This window comes from Choloepus didactylus, chromosome 18, assembly GCF_015220235.1.
Source record: "Choloepus didactylus isolate mChoDid1 chromosome 18, mChoDid1.pri, whole genome shotgun sequence".
In the NCBI taxonomy this organism is placed as follows: Eukaryota; Metazoa; Chordata; class Mammalia; order Pilosa; family Megalonychidae; genus Choloepus; species Choloepus didactylus.
Genome location: NC_051324.1, coordinates 37,362,989 through 37,385,885, shown reverse-complemented (window position 1 = coordinate 37,385,885; position 22,897 = coordinate 37,362,989). Strand labels below are relative to the sequence as shown.

The 22,897-nt window shown below is 40.3% G+C and overlaps 1 protein-coding gene and 2 non-coding genes across 3 annotated transcripts in view; all 3 read right to left on the bottom strand.

The window, feature by feature from the left end:
• Positions 1 to 2,559, bottom strand: part of TEX14 (testis expressed 14, intercellular bridge forming factor) — a 108,342-nt gene extending 105,783 nt beyond the window's left edge. The window contains exon 1 of the mRNA XM_037809976.1: positions 2,424 to 2,559. Within this exon, the coding sequence (XP_037665904.1) occupies positions 2,424 to 2,559 (136 nt within the window). The remainder of the gene's footprint in view (positions 1 to 2,423) is intronic.
• A 1,978-nt stretch (positions 2,560 to 4,537) lies between these two features.
• Positions 4,538 to 4,697, bottom strand: LOC119515018. The gene has a single exon (XR_005212916.1). It is a non-coding gene; the product is annotated as a U1 spliceosomal RNA (small nuclear RNA).
• Positions 4,698 to 9,626: 4,929 nt separating this feature from the next.
• Positions 9,627 to 9,792, bottom strand: LOC119515081. The gene has a single exon (XR_005212975.1). It is a non-coding gene; the product is annotated as a U1 spliceosomal RNA (small nuclear RNA).
• Positions 9,793 to 22,897: the final 13,105 nt, after the last annotated feature.

Sequence of the window (22,897 nt, the reverse complement as noted above, 5' to 3'; positions counted from 1 at the left end):
GGCTACACCTCTCTCCTTGGCTGCTCTAACCCCAAGGCAAGTGCTCAATGAATATACATGTAATTAAAAAATGAATAGTGTCTGGGTTGAGATTATAGGAGTCATATATTCTGTAGTAACTGGTTTTCTGAATGGGCTGAACTGAGTAGGATATGATCAGAAACAATTTTTCTCCTACTACCCTCAAACGCTCTCTATTGGTTGACTCGGCTCTCCTTTCTCTCCTGGGAAGCACCTCAGGCAGATTCCGTAACTTTTCAGTCACTGTGAGGCATTCCAGAACAGTCTCACTTCAGGTAACAAATTGGCATCCTGATTAAATCAAAACCTCAATCTTTAATCCATTTCTAGTCTCTCCCCTCCCCTGCAAGTCACAACCTGGCAGTGCTCTGTATTTCACTGCTTGTTGCTCTTCCACTCTTCTGATTTCAAGGCCATTTCTACCTCTCTAAAAATGAGATGGGGGGAGGACCAATGAGAGGAAAAGGGGCAAAGGCTTTTGTCCTTAACTGATGTTCTTTGTAGCTCTTGGTTGCATCCTAATACCTGCTCTTTTGTGGGAAGTGTTAGTGGGTTCTTCAGGTACCTCCACTTCACTGCACAGCACCTAATGTGGGCCAATGTCCTCTCCCACTGACTTGCCACTCTCAGCCCCGTTCTTCCAGGATTACACCTCTAGCCTTTCTGTGGGATTCCTTCTTCCTTTATAGGTAGGGTTCCTTTAGATTGTTCAGATACCCTCTATGGAGTCTACTTGCCCTAAATGATGGAAGTGTAGCTTATCCAACTGCTGCTATCCTAATCCTCCTCCAGCCACCAAACACTGCTCCAGGTAGCAGGCAGACAGCAGTCCCCTAAATCCCAACCCCCAAGGAACACGCCAGGCTCTCTAACAACCCTCTTGGATTCCAGCTTTGTGGCAGCTGGGGTAGGCTGATATGCTTCCATTGTTCAGGAGGCTGCAACACAGGCTCCTGTCTCCCTTATTGCAAGCATCAACAATTTTCTCTGCAAGTTTCACCTGAAGAGCCTCTTACTTGGCTTGAGGCTGGGAAGAAAGGAAAATGCCATACCAGTCTACTCCTGTGAATCCTATTAAAGAATCACCTCCACTGACACCCCCCCCACCCCCTACCCCACCCCCACTTCCCCACTCCTGCCTTCTCTTAGATAGGACTGAGGTGGCAGTTGAAGTTCCAAGGACCATTTTGGCCATTTCCTAAGAAGCCTTGTATTAGAATGTGGGGACCTTATTGCCCCTTGTTCTCTACTCTGAGGCTTTGGATGAAAGTTCCAACAGAGGAGGTCCTGTTCCATATCCAGTTATACCTGTCAATCCCACCCTCTGTTCTAGCTTAATGTCTAGAATTTGAAGACGGAGAATGTTTCAGGAGATGTCCAGGAGGTAAAAATGTCCTAAAACTCTCACTGATTTTTATGTTAAAACACACATGGACGTGTTAAGGAATAAAATGCAAAATTCTGAGGGGGAAAAAAAAAAACCCAGTATGTTTCAAATAAATTATTGAGCTCATTGTGAGTTACTCTACCTACAGACTACAGGGGTGAACACAGAAAAATCTGAGAAGTTTTTAAGGGAAACATTTTTGTGGATAGCTGGGTCCTTCAAAAATTGGGGTTATCCTTCTAGAAGTCCTCAGGAATGCTGTTGAGACAAGTGGAGAAACACCGTAGAGAAACAAGGTCACCCTGACTCTTCCACAAATGAGCTCAGAGAGGCTCAATAAGCCTGCCCTCAGTACTAAGAAGGGAAAGGGAGGCTCCTGTAGGGTTTCTGGTTACTCTGAAAAAATACAGGTCTCACTCTAGATCAGAGGCCAAATACAGGGAGAGATTTGTGCGTGCGTGCGTGTGTGTGTGTGTGTGTGTGTGTGTGTGTGTGTGTGTTTTGGTTTGTTTGTTCTTTTGAAGATTGCCTGAGCTATGTTTGGTATTTCTGCCTGCCTTGCAGGCTCAGCTGCCAATAGCCTCCAGCAAAAAAAAATCCTAGAAACAAAAACCAAGAGCCTATAAGCAGCAAGAGGAGAGCTCTGAACAACTGGCCTTCACACTCCAACCTGGGCCTCAGAAGACTCAGTGGATGGATGGAGTAGATGTGATGGAGAAAAGGAAATCAGGTAGAATCAAAGGCAGGTGGCCTGGGCCTGAAGAAAACCTCAGGGGCCAAACAGTTGGAAGACTCTGTGGTTTCCCAACACAAACAAAACAGATCAGTCTCAAAACAACTACTTAAGACCTCTTCTAAACAATATGACTGTACTGGTAGAGAACATATCTCTAAATGTAACTTCCAGATTACCCCAGGAACTCACTCATAGTTTTATGATTATCCCTGGTTTTAATCCCATTGCTATTCAGAAATGTGGACCAAATTGCATATGCCATCTCAACATGATGCTTACCTTTCTTAAGAATCTTCTTCACTTTCACATAGTTCCCTTGTTTGACATACTCATGAAGCAGAGCTTCCAGGGTGTCATTTCTTAATGAACCAAGTTGAACAGGACAGGGGACTGGAAAACGGACAGCGCGAGACATCCTGTTTCCAAAAGAGAGAAATATGCTTATTCTAAATAAATCAGAAATGCAAGGAAGCAACTTAGATTCTTTTGCATTTAAGCACACACCCACATTCTTTTATAATGAAGAGGATTAGAGAACAGTCACTAAAACTCTGTAAGATTAATGTTTATCCTCAATATTATTGTTGAAATTGAAGAAGTGAATGTATTTATGACCAATTACCAGGGCTGAAAAAGTGATGACTACTAGGAAGTAAAATCAGAAATACACACATTTATTTTGTCAAATTAAGAGAGTATTAATTTTTGAAAGGTTAGTACACAAATACTGTCATTATGCAGGAGTGTAGATAATATGTTGTAGGAGGTTAGAGGCATAGGTCAGACTCTGGTTTTTGTCCTGAGACTGTCTCAGAGGGCCTCAATTTCTTCCTCTGTAGATGGGGATAATAATGACCAGAGGGTTGCTAGAGGTTTAAATGAGCTAATAGCTCTGAAGTGCCTTGAAACGTGCCTGGCATGGAGCAAGCTCTCTAGTTGTTAGATGTTACTATGCACAGTAAGAACCAACCAGGCAGAGAAGTTTTAACTTTCCACACATGGCATCCACACTTGACCATTATACAATTAAGTGTTCATGGTACATGTGCCATGTGTTCCAAATATGACAGTTCTGTGTAAGACACCTAAAACTGGATTGCTGCCATCACAATGCCCATTGATAGCAGGGTAGACAAGTGGCACCATGTTGGTGCTCCATAAACTTTGGGAAAGAGAAAGAATCCCTAACCATATGAATCAGCATGCATGCACCTTAGGACACAGCTAAGTGCTATGTGGAGAAGTACAGAGTCCGATAGGAGGTGAGGAAAAAGAAAAGCCAAGAAAGCTGACACATTCTGTATGTCTTTGCCAGCCAACAGGCTTAAGGGATTGTAGGTTACTGAAAAGTAACTGAAGAAATGTGGTAAGTGCTGATAACTCAAGGGCTTTTACTTTATTTCCTTTGGTATCTGTATCTATGTCATTAACTACAAACAGCATCCTAGCAATCCAATAACTTAATGTTCTTGAGCAAAAAAATGACTCAAAATATTAACTTTAAATAAATATTAACTGAAGTTTTTTAGCAAGTTGCCATTCCCTCCCCTCCCCCTCATTCTGCCTGCCTTCTATTTCTAGGTATAAAGAGAGTGGTGGATTTTCATTATAATCTGGATGGCTATTTAATAATAGTAAGTTATGTCATATGAATATGCATATGGTTTTATTTAAATGTGTTTGATAAAGACATGAAGTTTTAACAGTTATAAAAAAGAATATGGAAAATACTCTTGAAAGGGAAGTCTACAGTCTCTATCTCAATTTCATTTATCCATGCAGCGACCTACACTAAGGGCTTGCTGTTTCTACCTCCCAATGCTCCTGACACTGGACTGCTGGCAGAGGTCCCCAATATCTTCTACCTGACAAATCCAATGTACACTTTTGGGAACTGTCATATTGGAATGCTTGGCCGCATATAACACCACTGCTCACTCAACTCTTTTTATTATTTAATTACGTTTACACAAATAATACATGAATACATTCTTGATGTAAAATACTCAAATAACAGATCAATACAATCTCCTAGACCCACTCCTGATACTCTCCTAGACCGACTCGTGACATTTTCCCCAAATTTCCAGAGTACATACATTACTGAGGAGTTAAGGATAGATTTCGTTATGCTCAACATTTGCAATGTTAACACCCGGTATATTCATAGGTTTTCTAAGCATATTACTTACTGAAATCAGTGTTCAGGGAGTACAACAGTCATGTTCAACCAACATCTAAAAAATCTAACAAATCCTCTAGCAACTACTTAACTTCCAGCTTCTAACATGCTTATTAAAACTTTTAATTTTCATGAAAACCTTGTTAAGAATAAGAACATGTGACATTCAAACAAACTTATAGTCTTTTCTTTAAACACTGAATAAACCACAGGAGAACACAAACAGTTTCCCACTAATACAAATTGCGCAGTTGAGTTTCCCACATTCGGGAAAAACGCAGGAGTGAGTACTTTCGCGACGCAAGGAAAAAAAACCCCAACCAAGGAAAACCACCTTCACAATCATAGTACCTACCCTACCAGATAAACACCAAATATCATGCTTGCCTGGCATCTCACCCTCGTCCTCAACACATTAACTAATCATGGTGAATTATGTTCCGAATTTTTGGGCCTTCAGTTCCAGATGACAAAAAGCCTTCACATGTCACAAACTAGCGCACATCCTTTTGCATATTCGCTGGAAACGTATCTCTTTCCTGCCCAGCGATGAATGCGCTCGAACCGACAGCCACCGCGCCCTCATCTGCATGACCCGCCTCTTGCTGTGATTCCACTCGCCCCTTCATGGTCTTCCTTCCTCCTTACGCCTGTATCTCGCGACTAAATTCACTGTACATATGCCACGTGACGATCCAAAAGACGAGTCGTGGACAGGTGTGGCTGAAGAGATTTAAAAAGTGCTTACCTGTTGGGGCAATGCAAAGTTCTAGCGTGAATTTTTCACGACCGAATCTGTCTCCACTGCAGGGCAGACAGTTTGGGAGGCGGTGGAGTGGGGAGCTGCAGAGGTGAAGGCAGCAGAGTTGGTTACACTGAGTTTGAACCTCGGCTCCGCTCTAGGTCTTGTTGAAACCGTCTCTCTGTCTCCGTTTCCTAAAGCGTAAAGTGGGACTGATACAGCCTTCCTACCTCACAGGGTTAGAACAGATGTAAAATGCGTCTGGGAACCCCCAGGCCATTCCGTTCCTGGACATGTTTCCAAGGACAGATGACTTGGGTCCTTGGGGACGCAAAGTTGGCTTCGTCAGGATCCAAGCCTGTATATGCTAACAAACCAAGTGCTCATTCCTTCTTTTTACAGAAGAGAATACGTGACACAATGTGTTTTCCTTTCTGCCTTTGCTGACTAGGCCTTCTGGGCAAAACAATTCTGTTTGCAGCAACTATAGTATTACAGCCTTTGGTAGGATCTCTATCTTAGTCCACGTGATTTTTTTTTTTTTTTTTTTTTTTTTGAGAAAGTCTATCCATGAGCGATTATACTACATAACGTGGAACCGATAAATGCCGCAAACGAAGAACAAAGCAATGTTACGAGTGTTACAGGGAAAAAAAAAGGTCACATTCTATACAAATCTGTAAAAATACGTGGAAGAGGTGAACTTAAGATGAATCTTGAAGTATCGATGGGAATTATCTTTTACTTTCTTAAAATACTTTCTCCCATAATCACAAATGTATTGAGTAATCATGCAGATAAATGGGGCAAGTATGGGAAAGAAAGAAGACATAAATAAAATAAGCTCACTTATAACCTTGTGTAACATCCAGCAGTGATAATGACAAGTTCCATTTTTTTATCCTACAATCTCTTAAGTACTGTATTCCATACACTATATGATATTACATCTGTTTATCTAACATTTTTAAGAGAAGTCCACCTGATTTTTTTAAATTCATTTTTACTGAGATATATTCAGATACCATGCAGTCATACAAAGCGTACATTCACTTGTTCACAGTACCATCATATAGTTGTGTGTTCATCACCAGAATTAATTTTTGAACATTTTCACACACACAAAAATAATAAGAACAAAAATTAAAGTGAAAAAGAACAATTAAAGTAAAAAAGAACACTGGGTGCTTTTGTTTTTTGCCCTCATGTGGGAGCCCCTGGCCCCCAAGTGTCTTGAAAATTGCACACAGCAGTCTGCTTGACCTAGGACCTGTTCTTGTAATATCAGAAGCTAAATGTAATCTATACCCAAAACTACCTCCTCCCTGAGATTCCCTGAGATACTGTTATCTCTATAATACTCCCCTCCTCCCTGTTGATTACAATCAACCCCTCCGAACATTGCATGACCCGGCTCCCTGCCTTACGCTCTCATACCCATTGGAATGTTGAGCCCTTATAGCCAGCTTATTCAGCCCCCCAAAGCGTGGACTATTTCTACATTGTACTCTGAACTGGCCGCCACTCAGAGCAGCTCCTGAATCCATCCAGAGAAGCTCCTGATTTCTGGGCAACAGGGCTCTACTTCCCCACCCTGTAGGTAAGCCCTATAATAAAAGCTCATGTCTCAGAACATATCCAATGCTTTCTTTAGTCCTTTGGCTACAAAATCCCTCTTGGGTCGTGACACCCCATTTTTCTACTCGTTCATCCATACACTGGACAAAGGGGAGTGTGTTCCATATGGCTTTCCCAATCACATTGTCATCCCTCATAAGCTACATTTTTACACAATCATCAAGATTCATGGGTTCTGGGTTGTAGTTTGATAGTTTCAAGTATTTACTGCTAGCTATTCCAATTCATTAGAACCTAAAAAGCATTGTCTATATTGTGTGTACGAGTGCCCACCAGCGTGACCTCTTGGCTCCTTTTGGAATCTCTCAGCCACTGAAACGTATTTCATTTCCTTTCACATCTCCCTTTTGGTCAAGATGTTCTCCATCCCACGATGCCGGGTCTAGATTCCTCCCTGGGAGTCATATTCCATGTTGCCGGGTCGATTCACTCCCCTGCCACCTGATTTTAAAAGGTTATTTTGTTTTAGATTTTTGGAGGTTACTTTTAATTATTACAATAGTAATAAATATTCCTTGTCAATAATTTGGAAAAGGCAGAAAAGCACAAAAAACAAAATTAAAATCAACTGCAATCATTTCAGGATTACCACTGTTAAGACTCTGATGTTATATATGGTAATTCCGATTCTTTATGCATATATATTTTAATATGATCATACTTCACATGCTGTTTTATATAGTTTTTCATTAGTTTTGCTATATACTGGACTATAAATAATAACATTTATATAGTCAGTGATTTGTTCCATTGTTTCCAACTGTGATGAACAGCCTTGTGGCTATATTTTTGTGAGTATTAATGATGATTTTTTAGGGTAAATTCTGAGTAGTTTTCTCTGTTATTTTAATATTTTAGTCATCTTATGAGGTGCTTTAAATTATTTTGGAGAGTACAGATGACATAAGCTAAATATTTTTTAATTCTTTAGAAATTACTTTCCCCTGACTCCTTTCATATTCCAGTTTCCCATCGTCTAGACCTGTAACAGCGACTTTTTAAATATAATCTTAAAACTGTAAGCAAGCAGGAAATTGTAAAGCAGACTTAAAATGTAACCTTCAAAGCTGAAGCAGGCTATAATGGAAGCTCTTACTCTCACCAAGGAACAATATGTAAATGTAAAGTCTGATGCAGTATGTAAGCGTCAAGTCTGCACCCAGATTTGAATAAGAATTCATCTATGGTCCCTAGATATCCCAGATATGAATAAGCCTTTTCATCTATCTCCCTAGACACCTGGAGGCACCTTTCCCGGGTGTCACCTAGTTCCTGAAGGAAATAGGAGATAACTAAATTAGTAAAATTCTCCAGACCTGTTACCTGTTAACTAAGATGATTACCTCTCTTTGCCTCTAATGGGTATAAAAGCCAGTTGAAAAATCACTTCGGGAAGGCTGATTTGGGAAATCTTCCCCTGTCCTTCCGTAAATAAACCCTCTTTTCCTTCTCAGCCTGGTTCAGTATGACTTCCATTTTCTGTGCCAAGCGACGAACCCAGATTTGTGAAGTGCCCCTTCTACAGAACTCTTTTTAATGTCAGGATTCACTGTTAATTATAAAAAGAACTTCAACTTGGTTAAGAATGAGAGAAGCCCAAATTGTTTAATGTTGCGTGCCAAAAAAACCAGTATATTAAACTGAATGTACACCATGACTAAAACTAGTTTTAACAGGCAAAGTTTAAGAGACTTAATGGAAATATACTAAAACACCAACTAATCATAATTATGTTACTGTCAATATAAAACTAGAACTTAAATGTTTTCCCCCTAAATATTCTGTAATATGGGTATAACACTTTCAGTGAGAAAAAAATTAAAATCTTAATTGCATCTAGTGCCAAAAAATGTCCATATCTTTTGACCTAGCAATTTATTTTAATTTACCTAAAGGAAGTAGTCCTAGAGAAAAACAATGCCATATGCACATGGATTTTCACCATAAATTTACTTACAATACCCCAAAACTCCTAAAAGTCCTAAGTATCAAATTAATAGGGAAATGGACTATTAAGCAAACATGACAGAAATATAACGATAATGATTAACAAATGAAAAATATTTTATTATTTAAGGTTAAGTGAAAAAAAAGAGAAGGATATGAAATGGTTATGTGTACTGTGTCTGCAATTTTGTAAAAATGTGGATCTTAAAGAAAAATGACTCAAAACAAATGTACTGAAATGATAAAGTTACTGGTTGTGGGATACAAGTTACAGACTTTCAATAATATTGTTAGACTTTTTTTCCCTTCATAATAAAGGCACGAAATCCAGGTTGAACCCCACAGAGAATATTTAAAGAGTTTTGAACACTGGGTTTGGCATCAGGTAAATTTAAGTTCAAATCCTAATTTTACTATATTTTAGCTGTGTTTGTGGAAGTAACACAGTAAGGCCTTCTGGAAACTTTTTAAAATAAGGAAGTTGTAGGGAGATAAAAGAACAGTGCTGTCCAATAGAATACATTATGAGCCACACAAGTAATTAAAAATATTCTAATAGTTGCATTTAAATAAAAGTAAAAAAAAGTTAATTTTAAAATTAATATTTATTAGTTTTAATGTTCTACTTATCCTAATTTATACTAACTTATTTCAAAACATACTCAGTAAAAGAAAATTGAGATCTATACTTTTTTCATACTCAATTAAAAATATTTTGTGTACTTCACTTGACACTTTCAGAAGACCTCAGTTTGGACCCTAAGTTTAAACTGAAGCACACAGTTCTACCTAGTCAACTTAAATAAAAAGACATCACTTTGCCTTAAGAACTCTAAACTTAATACTGGATGAGTTTCGGCTAATCAATAAGTAGCTCAACTAAACAAAGTACTAGTAGAAAACAAAGAAAATTTTAAAATTTTCAACACACGAACACAGAATATAAAACGCAACTACTATTAAAACAAATCACCAGAAAAAAACGCAAACGCAGTCACCCCCTAACCATAAATTAGGCGCCAAGCTTCCCACATTCGGGTAAAATCCCAAGAATCAGCACACCCAAAGTACAACAAATGAACCTCAACCTGAAAAAAACCACCTTCGTGATGACGGCATATCCCAAACCAGGTAAATACAGAATAACTTTACTACCGACACTGCCCAATGCAGCGCACAACACTGTACGGTTCAGGTCACTACCTAAAACCACTCAAACTGGGCTTATCTATGTATCTCGACTAAAATCTTCGATTTCTATACTTCTACCTCAGTGTTGGCAATAACAGATGATCATACGTCTTTCCAGGAAACGCGGTCCCAAAATGCACTAAGCCTTTAATCTACATACTCAGCCTCCTTACGATACGTCACACGCAGGCCCAGACGTTCCCAGCCGCAAGCTTCGGTCCCTTTGACTGACGGCTGCGCACCTAACGGCCTCCTTCTGACAACCAGTTTCTCCTGCCGTTCACGCCGGACTAAATTACGTCTATCAGGCTATTTTCCTGACAAAAATCCATTCTTCTTCCAACTTTCTGGAGTGGCCGTAGGCCTTTGGATCTCTCTGTGTAGAGAGTCCCCTTGAGATAACCGACAAGAATGAGCTTTCAGTTGCAAGCCGACTTCATGCCTTTCTGGGATACCTACGCTCCAGACCAGCCAGGCACCATTTCCCCCTATTCCAGGTGGGGGAACAGGGCATCCAATCGAGAAAAGTCATGACTAAGTACTAGCAGGGTGTATTGCAAAGAATGGGAGTTTTGGAATCCAAGATCTGTACTGCAATCCAGTGTTCTCACTGCACACCTTTAGATGAGCTCCTGTCTCTGAACCTATTTCCTCAATTTGTAAAATAGGCATAACTGATCTTGTAGGAGTTCTTGTGAGGATTAAATCAATCCTAGACAAGCCAAGCAAGTTTTACCTTTTATAGCCCACACCATACAAGACTGGACTTCATATGCTTTGCCATTTAATCCTCATAACATTGAGAGAGGAACTAGAATTATCCCCAGTTTACAGACAAAGAACCTGATGCACAGAGATGTTAACTGGCTCAAGGTCACATGGCTCAAGGTCACACAGCCAGTAAGTAAGTAGTGAAGCCAGGTCTTGAACCCAGGTAATCTATTTCAGGAATCCACTCCCTTATATTTTGCTTCCTTCAGTGCCCTGCTCCTGTCTCTCCCTCTCTTCTCTCTATATTGTCAGGAATAACCTTAACATAAATACTTACATTTCATGTAATCTGACACCCATTGTAAGATACACTATTATTTTATGTGCCACTAAAAAAAAAAAATTCTGCCAATTAATGGTAAACCATGAATTGTAAGATTAAATCCAATTTTAAAGATAAAAAAATGTGAAAAAAGAGCATCTCAGCATCAATAATATATTAACACATATTTTTAGATACATGTACTAACATAATATACTTTTGCATTTCCACAAATTCAGAGTTCAGTGGGTGACTCTGAGGCAACCATCTCCAGGACCACAATGTCTCTCCCATCTTATCCCAAACATGAGTCTTCCGCTTGTAAGCTCCTGGAAGGCTCCATTACTTCTAAGATGTTATAAAAGATGTGACCTCATAATTAGTTCCAATAAGCATTTTTAACAACACTGTTAACAATAAGCACTTACAGGTTACTCATTCATGTAATTCTGCATTCTCATTTCTCTATGCTGATTTAAGAACAGCTATCTCAAGCTTAAACACAACAGAGTGCTATGAACTTTCGACAACAGTATCAATACCCTGAGGAAGGCAAGTTTCTCCTCAGTGGCCTTGGAGTTACCTATTTACATATTATAAGCACCCTTTCCTCTGGTTTTCTCTGTAGTTCCAGCTTCTCTTCCTTCTCTTGCTCCAACTTTCAACCTTTGTTGAAGACTGGTTTTCAGTGTCATTCAAAGCACTATCAGCCTTGTTGCATCTTTCCCTTTTTCCCTCCCAAAGAGTAGAGAATGTTTAGGAAACCACAGATACTAATTTTTTTTAATGTACACACACACACACACACACACACACACACGCGCTATGTATATACTATTGAGATTGTTCACATACCATACAACTGTCCAAAGACCCAAAGTGTACAATTGCCCACGGTACCATCATACAGCTGTGCATCCAGCACCACAATATTTTTTTTTCAATTTTTAGAGCATTTTTATTACTCCAGAAAATAAATAAAGACAAAAAAAGGAAACTCTAAGCCTCCCATAACCCTAACCACCCCCCACCCCCTCCATTACTGATTCATAATTTTGGTATAGGACATTTATTAACTGTTGATGAAAGAATGTTAACATACTACTAACTGTAGTATATAGTTTACAATAGGTATATATTTTTTTCCTATATGCCTCTCTATTATTAACTTCTAGTTATAGTGTCATACATTTGTTTTAGTTCATGAGAGAGATTTCTAATATTTGTATAGTTAATCATGGACATTGTCCACCACAAGATTCACTGTTTTATACATTCCCATCTTTTAACCTCCAACTTTCCTTCTAGTGACATATGTAACTCTGAGCTTACCCTTTCCACCACCTTCACAAACCTTTCAGCACTGCTAGTTATTCTTACAGCATGCTACCATCACCCCTGTCCATTTCCAAATATTTAAGTTCAACCTAGTTGAACATTCTGCTCATAATAAGCAACTGCTCCCCATTCTTTAGCTTCATTCTATATCCTGGTAACTTATATTTCATGTCTGTGAGTTTACACATTATAATTAGTTCATATAAGTGAGATCCTACAATATTTGCACTTCTGTGTCTGTCTTATTTCACTCAATATAGTGCCCTCAAGGTTTCTTCATCAACCCATTTCTTTTAAGATGGTTTTGTTCACATACCACACATTCCATCCTAAGTAAACAATTGTTGGTTCCCTGTATAGTCACGTATTTATGTATTCAGCACCATCGCCACTATCTAGATAAGGACATCTCCATTTCTTCCACAAAGAAAGAGGAAGAGTCAGAGAAGGCAGAAAAACAAATGAAAAAGAAAAGAGAAAGAGAAAAACAAAACTAAAACATGATAGCTAGAAAGCAACAAAAGGAAAGATAGCATTAGCCTAAAGTAGAATAAAGAGACATCACCAATGCCAGGAGTCTCGTATGTTTCCCCTATTCCCCCACCCCCATATGCATTTAGCTTTGGTATATTGCCTTTGTTATATTAAAGGAAGCATAATACAATGTTTCTGTTAATTATAGTCTCTAGTTTGCATTGATTGTATTTCCCCCCCAATCCCACTCTATTTTTAACACCTTGCAATGCTGACATTCATTTGTTCTACCTCATGTAAAAACATATTTGTACCTTTTATTACAATCGTTGAGCACCGTAGGTTTCCCTGAGATACACAGTCCCAGTCTTTATCTTTCATCTTTTGTTCTGGTGTTCCACACAGTCCCAACCTTCCTCTTTCAACCATACTCACAGTTACCTTTGTTCAGTGTACTTACAGTGCTGTGCTACTATCTCCCAAAATTGTTTTCCAAACCTCTCACTCCTGTCTTTTCCTGTCTGCAGTGCTTCCTTTAATGTTTCCTGTAGAGCAGGTATCTTGTTCACAAACTGTCATTCTCTGTTTGTCAGAGAGTATTTTAAGCTCTCCCGCATATTTGAAGGACAGTTTTGACAGATACAGGATTCTTGGTTGGTGTTTCTTCTTTCAGTATCTTAAATATATCACCCCACTTCCTTCTTGCCTACATGGTTTCTATTGAGAAATCCACACATAGTCTTATCAAGCATCCTTTGTATGTGATGGATCGCTTTTCTCCTGTTGCTTTCAGGATTCTCTCTTTATCTCTGACGCTTGATAATCTGATTATTAAATGTCTTGGCGTAAGCCTATTCAGATCTATTCTGTTTGGGGTATGCTGCGCTCTTGGATCTATAATTTTATGTCTTTCATAAGAGATGGGAAATTTTCATTGATTGTTTCCTCCATTGTTGCTTCTGCCCCTTTTCCCCTCTCTTCTCCTTCTGGGATACCAATGACATGTACATTCCTGCTTTTTGTTTTGTCCTTAAGTTCCCAGAGACATTGCTTGTATTCTTCCATTCTTTTCTCTGTCGTTTTGTGTGAGGATTTCAGGTGCCTTGTTCTCCAGTTCCTGAGTGTTTTCTTCTGCCTCTTGAGATCTGCTGTTGTGTGTCTCCATTGTGTCTTTCATTTCTTGTGTTATGCCTTTCATTTCCATAGATTCTACAAGTTGGTTTTTAGAACTTTCAATTTCTACCTTATGTACACCCAGTGTTTTCTTTATAGCCTTCATCTCTTTTGCCATATCTTCCCTAAATGCTTTGAAATGATATAGTTTTAGTTGTTTAAATTCCTGTATCTCAATTGAAGTATAAGTTTGTTCCTTTGACTGGGCCATAACTTCATTTTTCTTAGTGTAGGTTGTAGTATTCTGTTGTCTAGGCATGCTTTCCTTGTTACCCCAACCAGGTTTTCCCAGACCAATAAGGGATCTGGTCCCAGAAGGAGGAAATACTCAGTTTCCGGTTTCCCTGAGGGTGTGTCTTAGAAAACTGGTACACCCTGTGAGGCCTCAGGTCACTGTGCTTTTCTGCCCAGCAGGTGGCGACTGTCAGCCTGTAACTCCAGACTGATATAAGGAGGTGTTGACCGTGGCTGTTTTCCCCCGGCTCTGGGGACTGGTTTTGAATGGAAGGCGGGTAATAGAGCTGGGACCCACCTCTTTCCTCTTAGGGAAGATAGACCTTCTAGGAGAGGTCATTAGCATTTCAATGGTCTCTCTGCCTGTGCTATCTCCACCCTTGTCTGGGTCAGACCGCTGGGGACTGAAAATGGCTGCGGCTTTCTCCACTGAGCTGAAACAGGGACAGAAAGCCCCCTTCAGGGCCAGTCCGCGGCCACCCTCTTGCTCTCCAAGGTCAGTCGTCACCCAAGGCCTCTGCTTGTTGGGGACTCACAGCTTGTATCAAGCAGTCCACATTTGTTAATTAAAACCCCAGTTGGAGTTCGGCTGAGCTGTATTCACTTGCTCGGAGAGCTGCTCTCTAGCACCATGAGGATTTGCAGCTCCAGCTGTTGGTGGAGGGGCCTCCTGGCTTGGATCCGCAGTTTTTACTTACAGATTTTATGCTGCAATCTCGGGCATTCCTCCCAATTCAGGTTGGTATATGATGAGTGGATGGTCACGTTTGTCCTCCCACAGTTATTCTGGATTATTTACTAGCTATTCCTGGTTGTTTATTAGATGTTCCAGGGGGACTAACTAGCTTCCACTACTCTCTATGCTGCCATCTTAGAGTCTCACACAACTGTATTTTAAAACTTCACTATCTGTGTGAGACCAAAGGAAGGATGTTTATTTTGTCCAAAACATAAATTTTCTGTAGCACAAAATCTAAATTAACCTGTCTGGCCAGTTCATTTAAACAACCTAAACACATGGAGCCTAGAATAGGGAATGAGACCTTGTAATTCTGTACAGCTTAATGTAATACCCTGGTACATTCCTGAGTATGTTGGGCAGATAATAAATAAGTATTGGCAAAGTCCCTTGAGAGATTGGAGAAAAAAATATGGAACCATTAAACTTACCCACCGAGGAAATTCCTAATACTCTCTCAAGCATTAGGGACTCCCAAATTAATAGGCTAAGCCCTCGATCTTGAGGCTTACTCTTAGGAAATTTATTATTTCTGTAACAGGGAAGCTAAGCCTACCTATAATTATGCCTGAAAGTCATTTCCAGAGAACCTCTTTGTTGCTCAGATGTGACCTCTCTCTAAGCCCAACTCTGCAAGAAAACTCATTACCCTCCCCCTTCATGGGGTGTGACTTCCAGGGGTGTAAGTCTCCCTGGCAATGTGGGACATGACTCCCAGGAATGTACATGACCTTGGCATCGTGGGACTGACAGTGGCTTCCTGACCAAAAGGTGGAAAAGAAACGTAACAAAATAAGGTATTAGCGGATAAGAGATTTCAAATAGAGTTGAGAGGCTATTCTGGAGGTTACTCTGAAGCAGCCTTCAGCTAGATATTGCAAATTGCCACAGTATGTCAAGCCCCAACCAAGAGTATTCCTGAAAATCCTAAAGAATACCCAGGGCTCTATCTGAGATAGAAGTTTCACTCAGTAGGTTTATTTTTCAGAAACTTAAAACTTCCAGATTGTTCCTATGCCAAATGAGTCCTGAAACCCAGAGGCACCAGTCTCTCCAAGAATATCAACTAGTTGCATACCCATAACACATGATGTAGACACCCCTTTTCAAAATGAAGACATTTATTGCCCCAATATCCCTGGAGACTGGGAGAAGGATCAAACAAGAGGGAGGAGTTGTAACAGAGAAGAGAGGATTTAACCAATGATTTTAACTACTGAATCATTATATCAATATTTCTTGTTATTCCCTGGAGTATTAGAACAGATAGAAGGAAATACCTGAAATTGTAGAATGGTAACCTGCACCATACTTTGAAATTTGCTCTATAACTACTTATTAAATTGTACTTTAAAATTAATCACTTTTCTGTATATATATTACATTTCACAATAAAAAAAAGAAAAAAAATTCTTAAAGGAAATTAAAAGTGCTACTTCAGTGAACATGAATGATAAAGCTTAACAGCCTTGTTGCTGATATGGAGAAAGTTTTAGTGGTCTGGACAGAGGATCAAACAAGCCACAACATTCCCTCAGGCAAAAGCTTAATCCAGAGCAAGGCCCCAACTCTCTTCACCTCTATGAACGCTGAGAGAGGTGAGGAAGCCACAGAAGAGAAGTTTGAAGCTAACAGAGGTTGCCCCCTGAGGTTTAAGGAAAGAGCCATCTCTATAACATAAAAGTACAAGGTGAAGTAGCAAGTGCCAATGTAGAAGCTGTAGCAAGTTATCCAGAAGATCTAGCTAAGATAATCAGTGAAGGTGGCTACACCAAACAAAAGATTTCCAGTGTAGATGAAACAGCCTTGATTAGAAGACGACGCCATCTAGGAGTTTCATAGTTAGAGAGGACAATGCCTGGCTTCAAAGCTTCAAAGGACAGGCTGACTCTCTTGTTAGGAACTAATGCAGCTGGTGACTTTAAGTTGAAGCCAGTGCACATTTACCATTCTGAAAACCCTAGGGCTCTTAAGAATGATGCTCAATCATTCTTAAGAATACGGCTTGTGCTAGGTACATGGAACAAAGCCTGGATGACAGCACATCTGTTTACATCATGGTTTACTACATATTTTAAGCCCACTGTTGAGACCTACAGTCAGAAAAAAATATTCTTTACAAAATATTGCTCTCTAACAATGCACCTGGTCACCCAATAGCTCTGATGGAGATGTATCATGTGATTAATGTTTTCATGCTTGCTAACACAACTCCATTCTGCAGCCCACGGATCAAGGAGTCATTGAGACTTTCAAGTCTTCTTATTTAAGAAATACATTTCTTAAGGCTAGAGCTGCCATAAATAGTGATTCTTCTGACGGATCTGCACAAAGTCAACTAAAAACCTTCTGGAGGTTGACGGAACAACATGCCAGCATATAGAGGAGTGGAAGTTAGTTAGTTCCCCTGGAGCAACTAATAAACAACAAGGAAGAACTAGTAAATGATCTGGAATAATTGCTGGGGGACAACCGTGACTACCCACACATCGTGCACCAACATGTATTGGGAGGAATGCTTGAGATCACAGTGTGGAATGTGTGAGTAGAAACTGTGGATCTAAGCTGGGATCCTCCCACCACGGAAGCCCGAATGGCAAAGCCTTGCTGAGATAGAGAGCAGCACTCTCTGAACAAGTGAATATACCTCAGTCCAGCTCCAACTGGGTTTTTTTTTTTTTTTTTCATTTTTATTGAGATTGTTCAGATATCATACAATTATCCAAAGATCGAAAGTGTACAATCACTTGCCCCTGGGTACCCTCATACAGCTGTACATCCATCACACTTAATTTTTGTTCAATTTTTAGAAACTTTTCAGTACTCCAGACAAGAAATAAAGTGAAAGATGAAAAAAGAAAAGAAGAAAAGGAAACTCTAAACCTCCCCTATCCCTAACCAACCCCCCTCAATTGTTGACTCCTAGTATTGATATAGTACGTTTGTTACTGTTTATGAAAAAATGTTGAAATACTACTAACTGTAGTATATAGTTTGTAATAGGTATATAGTTCTTCCCTATATGCCCCTCTATTATTAACTTCTAATGTATTGTCATACATTTGTTCTGGTTCATGAAGTGATTTCTAGTATTTGTACAGTTGATCATGGACATTGCCCACCATAGGATTCAGTTTTATACATTCCCATCTTTTGACCTCCAACTTTCCTTCTGGTGACATATATGACTCTGAGCTTCCCCTTTCCACCTCATTCACACACCATTCAGCGCTGTTAGTTATTCTCACATCTTGCTACCAACACCCCTGTTCATTTCCAAACATTTAAGTTCATCCTAATTGAACATTCTGCTCATACTAAGCAAGAGCATCTACATTTCTTCCACAAGGCAGGAGGGAGAGTCAAAGAAGGTAGAGAGGCAAAAGAAAGAGGAAACAAAAAAATGACAGCTAGGAAGCAGCAAAAGGAAAAATAACCTTAAATCAAAGTAGAATAAAGAATCAGACAATATCACCAATGTCAAGTGTCTAACATGCCTCCACTATCCCCAACTCTTATCTGCATTCACCTTGGTGTATCACCTTTGTTACATTAAAGGAAGCATAATACAATGATTCTGTTAGTTACAGTCTCTAGTTTATGCTGATTGCATCCCTCCCCCAATCCCTCCCCATTTTTAACACCTTGCAAGGTTGACATTTGCTTGTTCTCCCTCGTAAAAGAACATATTTGTACATTTTATCACAATTGTTGAATACTCTAGATTTCACCAAGTTACATGGTCCCAGTCGTTATCTTTCCTCCTTTCTTGTGGTGTCTCACATGCTCCCCACCTTCCTCTCTCAACCGTATTCATAGTTACCTTTGTTCAGTGTACTTACATTGTTGTGCTACCATCTCCCAAAATTGTGTTCCAAACCACACACTCCTGTCTTCTATCACCCTGTAGTGCTCCCTTTAGTGTTTCCTGTAGGGCAGGTGTCTTGTTCACATAGTCTCTCATTGTCTGTCTGTCAGAAAATATTTTGAGCCCTCCCTCATATTTGAAGGACAGCTTTGCTGGATACAGGATTCTTGGTTGGTGGTTTTTCTCTTTCAGTATCTTAAATATATCACACCACTTCCTTCTTGCCTCCATGGTTTCTGCTGAGAGATCCACACATAGTCTTATTAAGCTGCCTTTGTATGTAACAGATCGCTTTTCTCTTGCTGCTTTCAGGATTCTCTCTTTGTCTCTGACATTTGATAATCTGATTATTAAGTGTCTTGGCATAGGCCTATTCATATCTCTTCTGTTTGGAGTACGCTGCGCTTCTTGGATCTGTAATTTTATGTCTTTCATAAGAGATGGGAAATTTTCATTAATTATTTCGTCTATTATTGCTTCTGCCCCCTTTCCCTTCTCTTCTCCTTCTGGGACACCAATGATACGTACATTATTGTACTTTGTTTCATCCTTGAGTTTCCGGAGACGTTGCTCATATTTTTTCATTCTTTTTTCCATCTGCTCCTTTGCGTGTAGGCTTTCAGGTGTTTTGTTCTCCAGTTCCTGAGTGTTTTCTTTTGCCTCTTGAGATCTGCTGTTGTATGTTTCCATTGTGTCTTTCATCTCTTGTGTTGTGCCTTTCATTTCCATAGATTCTACTAGTAGGTTTTTTGAACTTTTGATTTCTGCCATATACATGTCCAGTGCTTCCTTTACAGCCTCTATCTCTTTTGCAATATCTTCTCTAAACTTTTTGAATTGATTTAGCATTAGTTGTTTCAATTCCTGTATCTCAGTTGAAGTGTACGTTTGTTCCTTTGGCTGGGCCATAACTTTGTTTTTCTTAGTGTAGGTTGTAATTTTCTGTTGTCTAGGCATGGTTTCCTTGGTTACCCAAATCAGGGTTTCCCAGACCAGAACAGGCTCAGGTCCCAGAGGGAAGAAATATTCAGTATCTGGTTTCCCTGCGGGTGTGTCTTGGAAAATTGCTCCACCCTTTGATGCCTCGGGTCACTGTGCTTTTCTGCCCAGCAGGTGACGCCTGTTAGCCTATAATTCTTGACTGGTGTGAGGAGGTATGGCCGTGTTCCCACAGGCTCTGGGGTCTGGTTCTGAATGGAAAGGGCCCCACCCCTTTCCTCCTAGAGAAGACAGACCCCTCAGGTGGAGGTCATTAGCATTTCAATGGTCTCGCTCTCTGCTTGTGCTGTCTCCACCCTTCCCAGAGTCACAGCCCTGGAAACTGAAAATGACTGGGGCTTTCTCCACTGAGCCAAAAAAGAAACAGATAGTCCCCTTCAGGCCGAGTCCAAGGTGACCCTCTGGCTCTCCCAGGTCAGTCGTCACCCAAAGCCTCTGTCTGTTTTTTGGGGCTGCGTACCTGTAGTGAGCAGTTCACACTCGCTACTTAAAACCCCAGTTGGAGCTCAGCTGAGCTATATTCGCTTGCTGGGAGAGAGATTCTCTGTGGCACCACGAGGCTTTGCAGCTCAGGCTATGGGGGAGGGGGTCTCCCGACCTGGTTCCGTAGGTTTTACTTACAGATTTTATGCTGTGTTCTCGGGCATTCCTCCCAATTCAGGTTGGTGTTATGATGAATGGATGGTCTCGTTTGTCCCCCCACGGTTATTCTGGGTTATTTACTAGTTGTTTCTGGTTTTTTGTAGTTGTTCCAGGGGGACTACTTAGCTTCCACTCCTCTCTATGCCGCCATCTTGCCCGTCCAACTGGGGTTTTAATTGGCAAACGTGGACTGCTCAATGCAAGCCGCAAATCTCCAACAAGCAGACAGAATCTTTTAGTGACAAATCACCATAAAGAGCCAGGGGAATTCTCTGTCTTGGAAAGGGGAGCCCAGAGGACCAGGTGCTAACTTTGGCCAAGGGGTAAAACTGGGGGCCATGGACTGACCCTGAAAGGGGGCTTTATGTCCTTTTATATCTCTCTCAATCTGAGCGGCTCAGTGGAGAAAGCCCCAGCCATTTTCAGCTTGCGGTGCACTGCAGTGGAGAAAGCCTCAGCCACTGTCAGCTCGCAGTGCTCTGACCCAGACAAGGGTGAAGATAGTAGAGTCAGAGAGACAAAGAACCTATATAAGTGCAAATGAAAACTCCCTATGGGGTGCATCTTCCCTAAGAGGAAAGAGGTGGTGCCCAGCTCTACTACTTGCCTTCCATTCAGAACCAGACCCCAGATTCTGGGGGAAAACAGCCAAGGGCCACACCTCCTTACATCAGTCAGGAGGCTTGAGGCCTCACAGGGTGTGTCAATCTTCTAAGACACACCCTCAGGGAAATGGGATACTGAATATTTCCTCCTATTGGGACCTGATCCTGTTCGGTTCTGGGAAAACCTGATTGGGTAACCAAGGAAACCAGATTCCTAGATAACAGAAAACTACAACCTACACTAAGAAAAATGAAGTTATGGCCCAGTCAAAGGAACAAACTTATACATCAACTGAGATGCAGGAATTGAAACTAATGTTAAATCAATTAAGATAGTTTAGGGAAGCTATGACAAAAGAGATGAAGGCTATAAAGAAAACACTGGGCGTACATAATGTAGAAAATTAAAGTTCCAAAAAACAACTGGCAGACTCTATGGAAATGAAAGGCACAACACAAGAAATGAAAGACACAATAGAGACACACAACAGCAGATCTCAAGAGGCAGAAGAAAACACTCAGGAACTGGAGAACAAGATATCTGAAAACCTACACACAAAAGAACAGATAGGGAAAAGAATGGAAAAATATGAGCAACATACCAGGGAATTGAATGACAACATGAAACACATGAATGTATGTGTCATGCATGTCCCAGAAGGAGAAGGGAAAAGGCGCAGAAGCAATAATAGAGGAAATAATCAATGAAAATTTCCCATTGCTTATGAAAGACATAAAATTACAGATCCAAGAAGCGCAGCATACCCCAAACAGAATAGATCTGAATAGGCCTACTCCAAGACACTTAATAATAATCAGATTATCAAGACAAAATGAGGATTCTGAAAGCAGCAAGAGAAAAGTGATCCATCACGGTTGGGCCCTCTACCATAAGTTTTACCCTTGGGAAGACGGTTGCTGCAAAGGAGAGGCTAGGCCTCCCTATATTTGTGCCTAAGAGTCTCCTCCTGAATGCCTCTTTGTTGCTCAGATGTGGCCCTCTCTCTCTGGCTAAGCCAACTTGAAAGGTGAAATCACTGCCCTCCCCCCTACGTGGGATCAGACACCCAGGGGAGTGAATCTCCCTGGCAACGTGGAATATGACTCCCGGGGAGGAATGTAGACCCGGCATCGTGGGACGGAGAACATCTTCTTGACCAAAAGGGGGATGTGAAAGGAAATGAAATAAGCTTCAGTGGCAGAGAGATTCCAAAAGGAGCCGAGAGGTCACTCTGGTGGGCACTCTTATGCACACTTTAGACAACCCTTTTTAGGTTCTAAAGAATTGGGGTAGCTGGTGGTGGATACCTGAAACTATCAAACTACAACCCAGAACCCATGAATCTCGAAGACAGTTGTATAAAAATGTAGCTTATGAGGGGGTGACAATGGGATTGGGAAAGCCATAAGGACCAAACTCCACTTTGTCTAGTTTATGGATGGATGTGTAGAAAAGTAGGGGAAGGAAACAAACAGACAAAGGTACCCAGTGTTCTTTTTTACTTCAATTGCTCTTTTTCACTCTAATTATTATTCTTGTTATTTTTGTGTGTGTGCTAATGAAGGTGTCAGGGATTGATTTAGGTGATGAATGTACAACTATGTAATGGTACTGTAAACAATCGAAAGTACAATTTGTTTTGTAAAAAAAAAAAAAAATACTAAAGGACAAATGGGGTGGGATGGGGGGATGATTTGGGTGTTCTTTTTTCACTTTTATTTTTTATTCTTGTTCTGGTTCTTTCTGATGTAAGGAAAATGTTCAGAGATAGATTGTGGTGATGAACGCATAACTATGTTATCATACTGTGGACAGTGGATTGTATATCATGGACGATTGTATGGTGTGTGAATGTATTTCAATAAAACTGAATTTAAAAAAAAAAAAAGTGATCCATCACATACAAGGGAAGCGCAGTAAGATTATGTGAGGATTTCTCAATAGAAA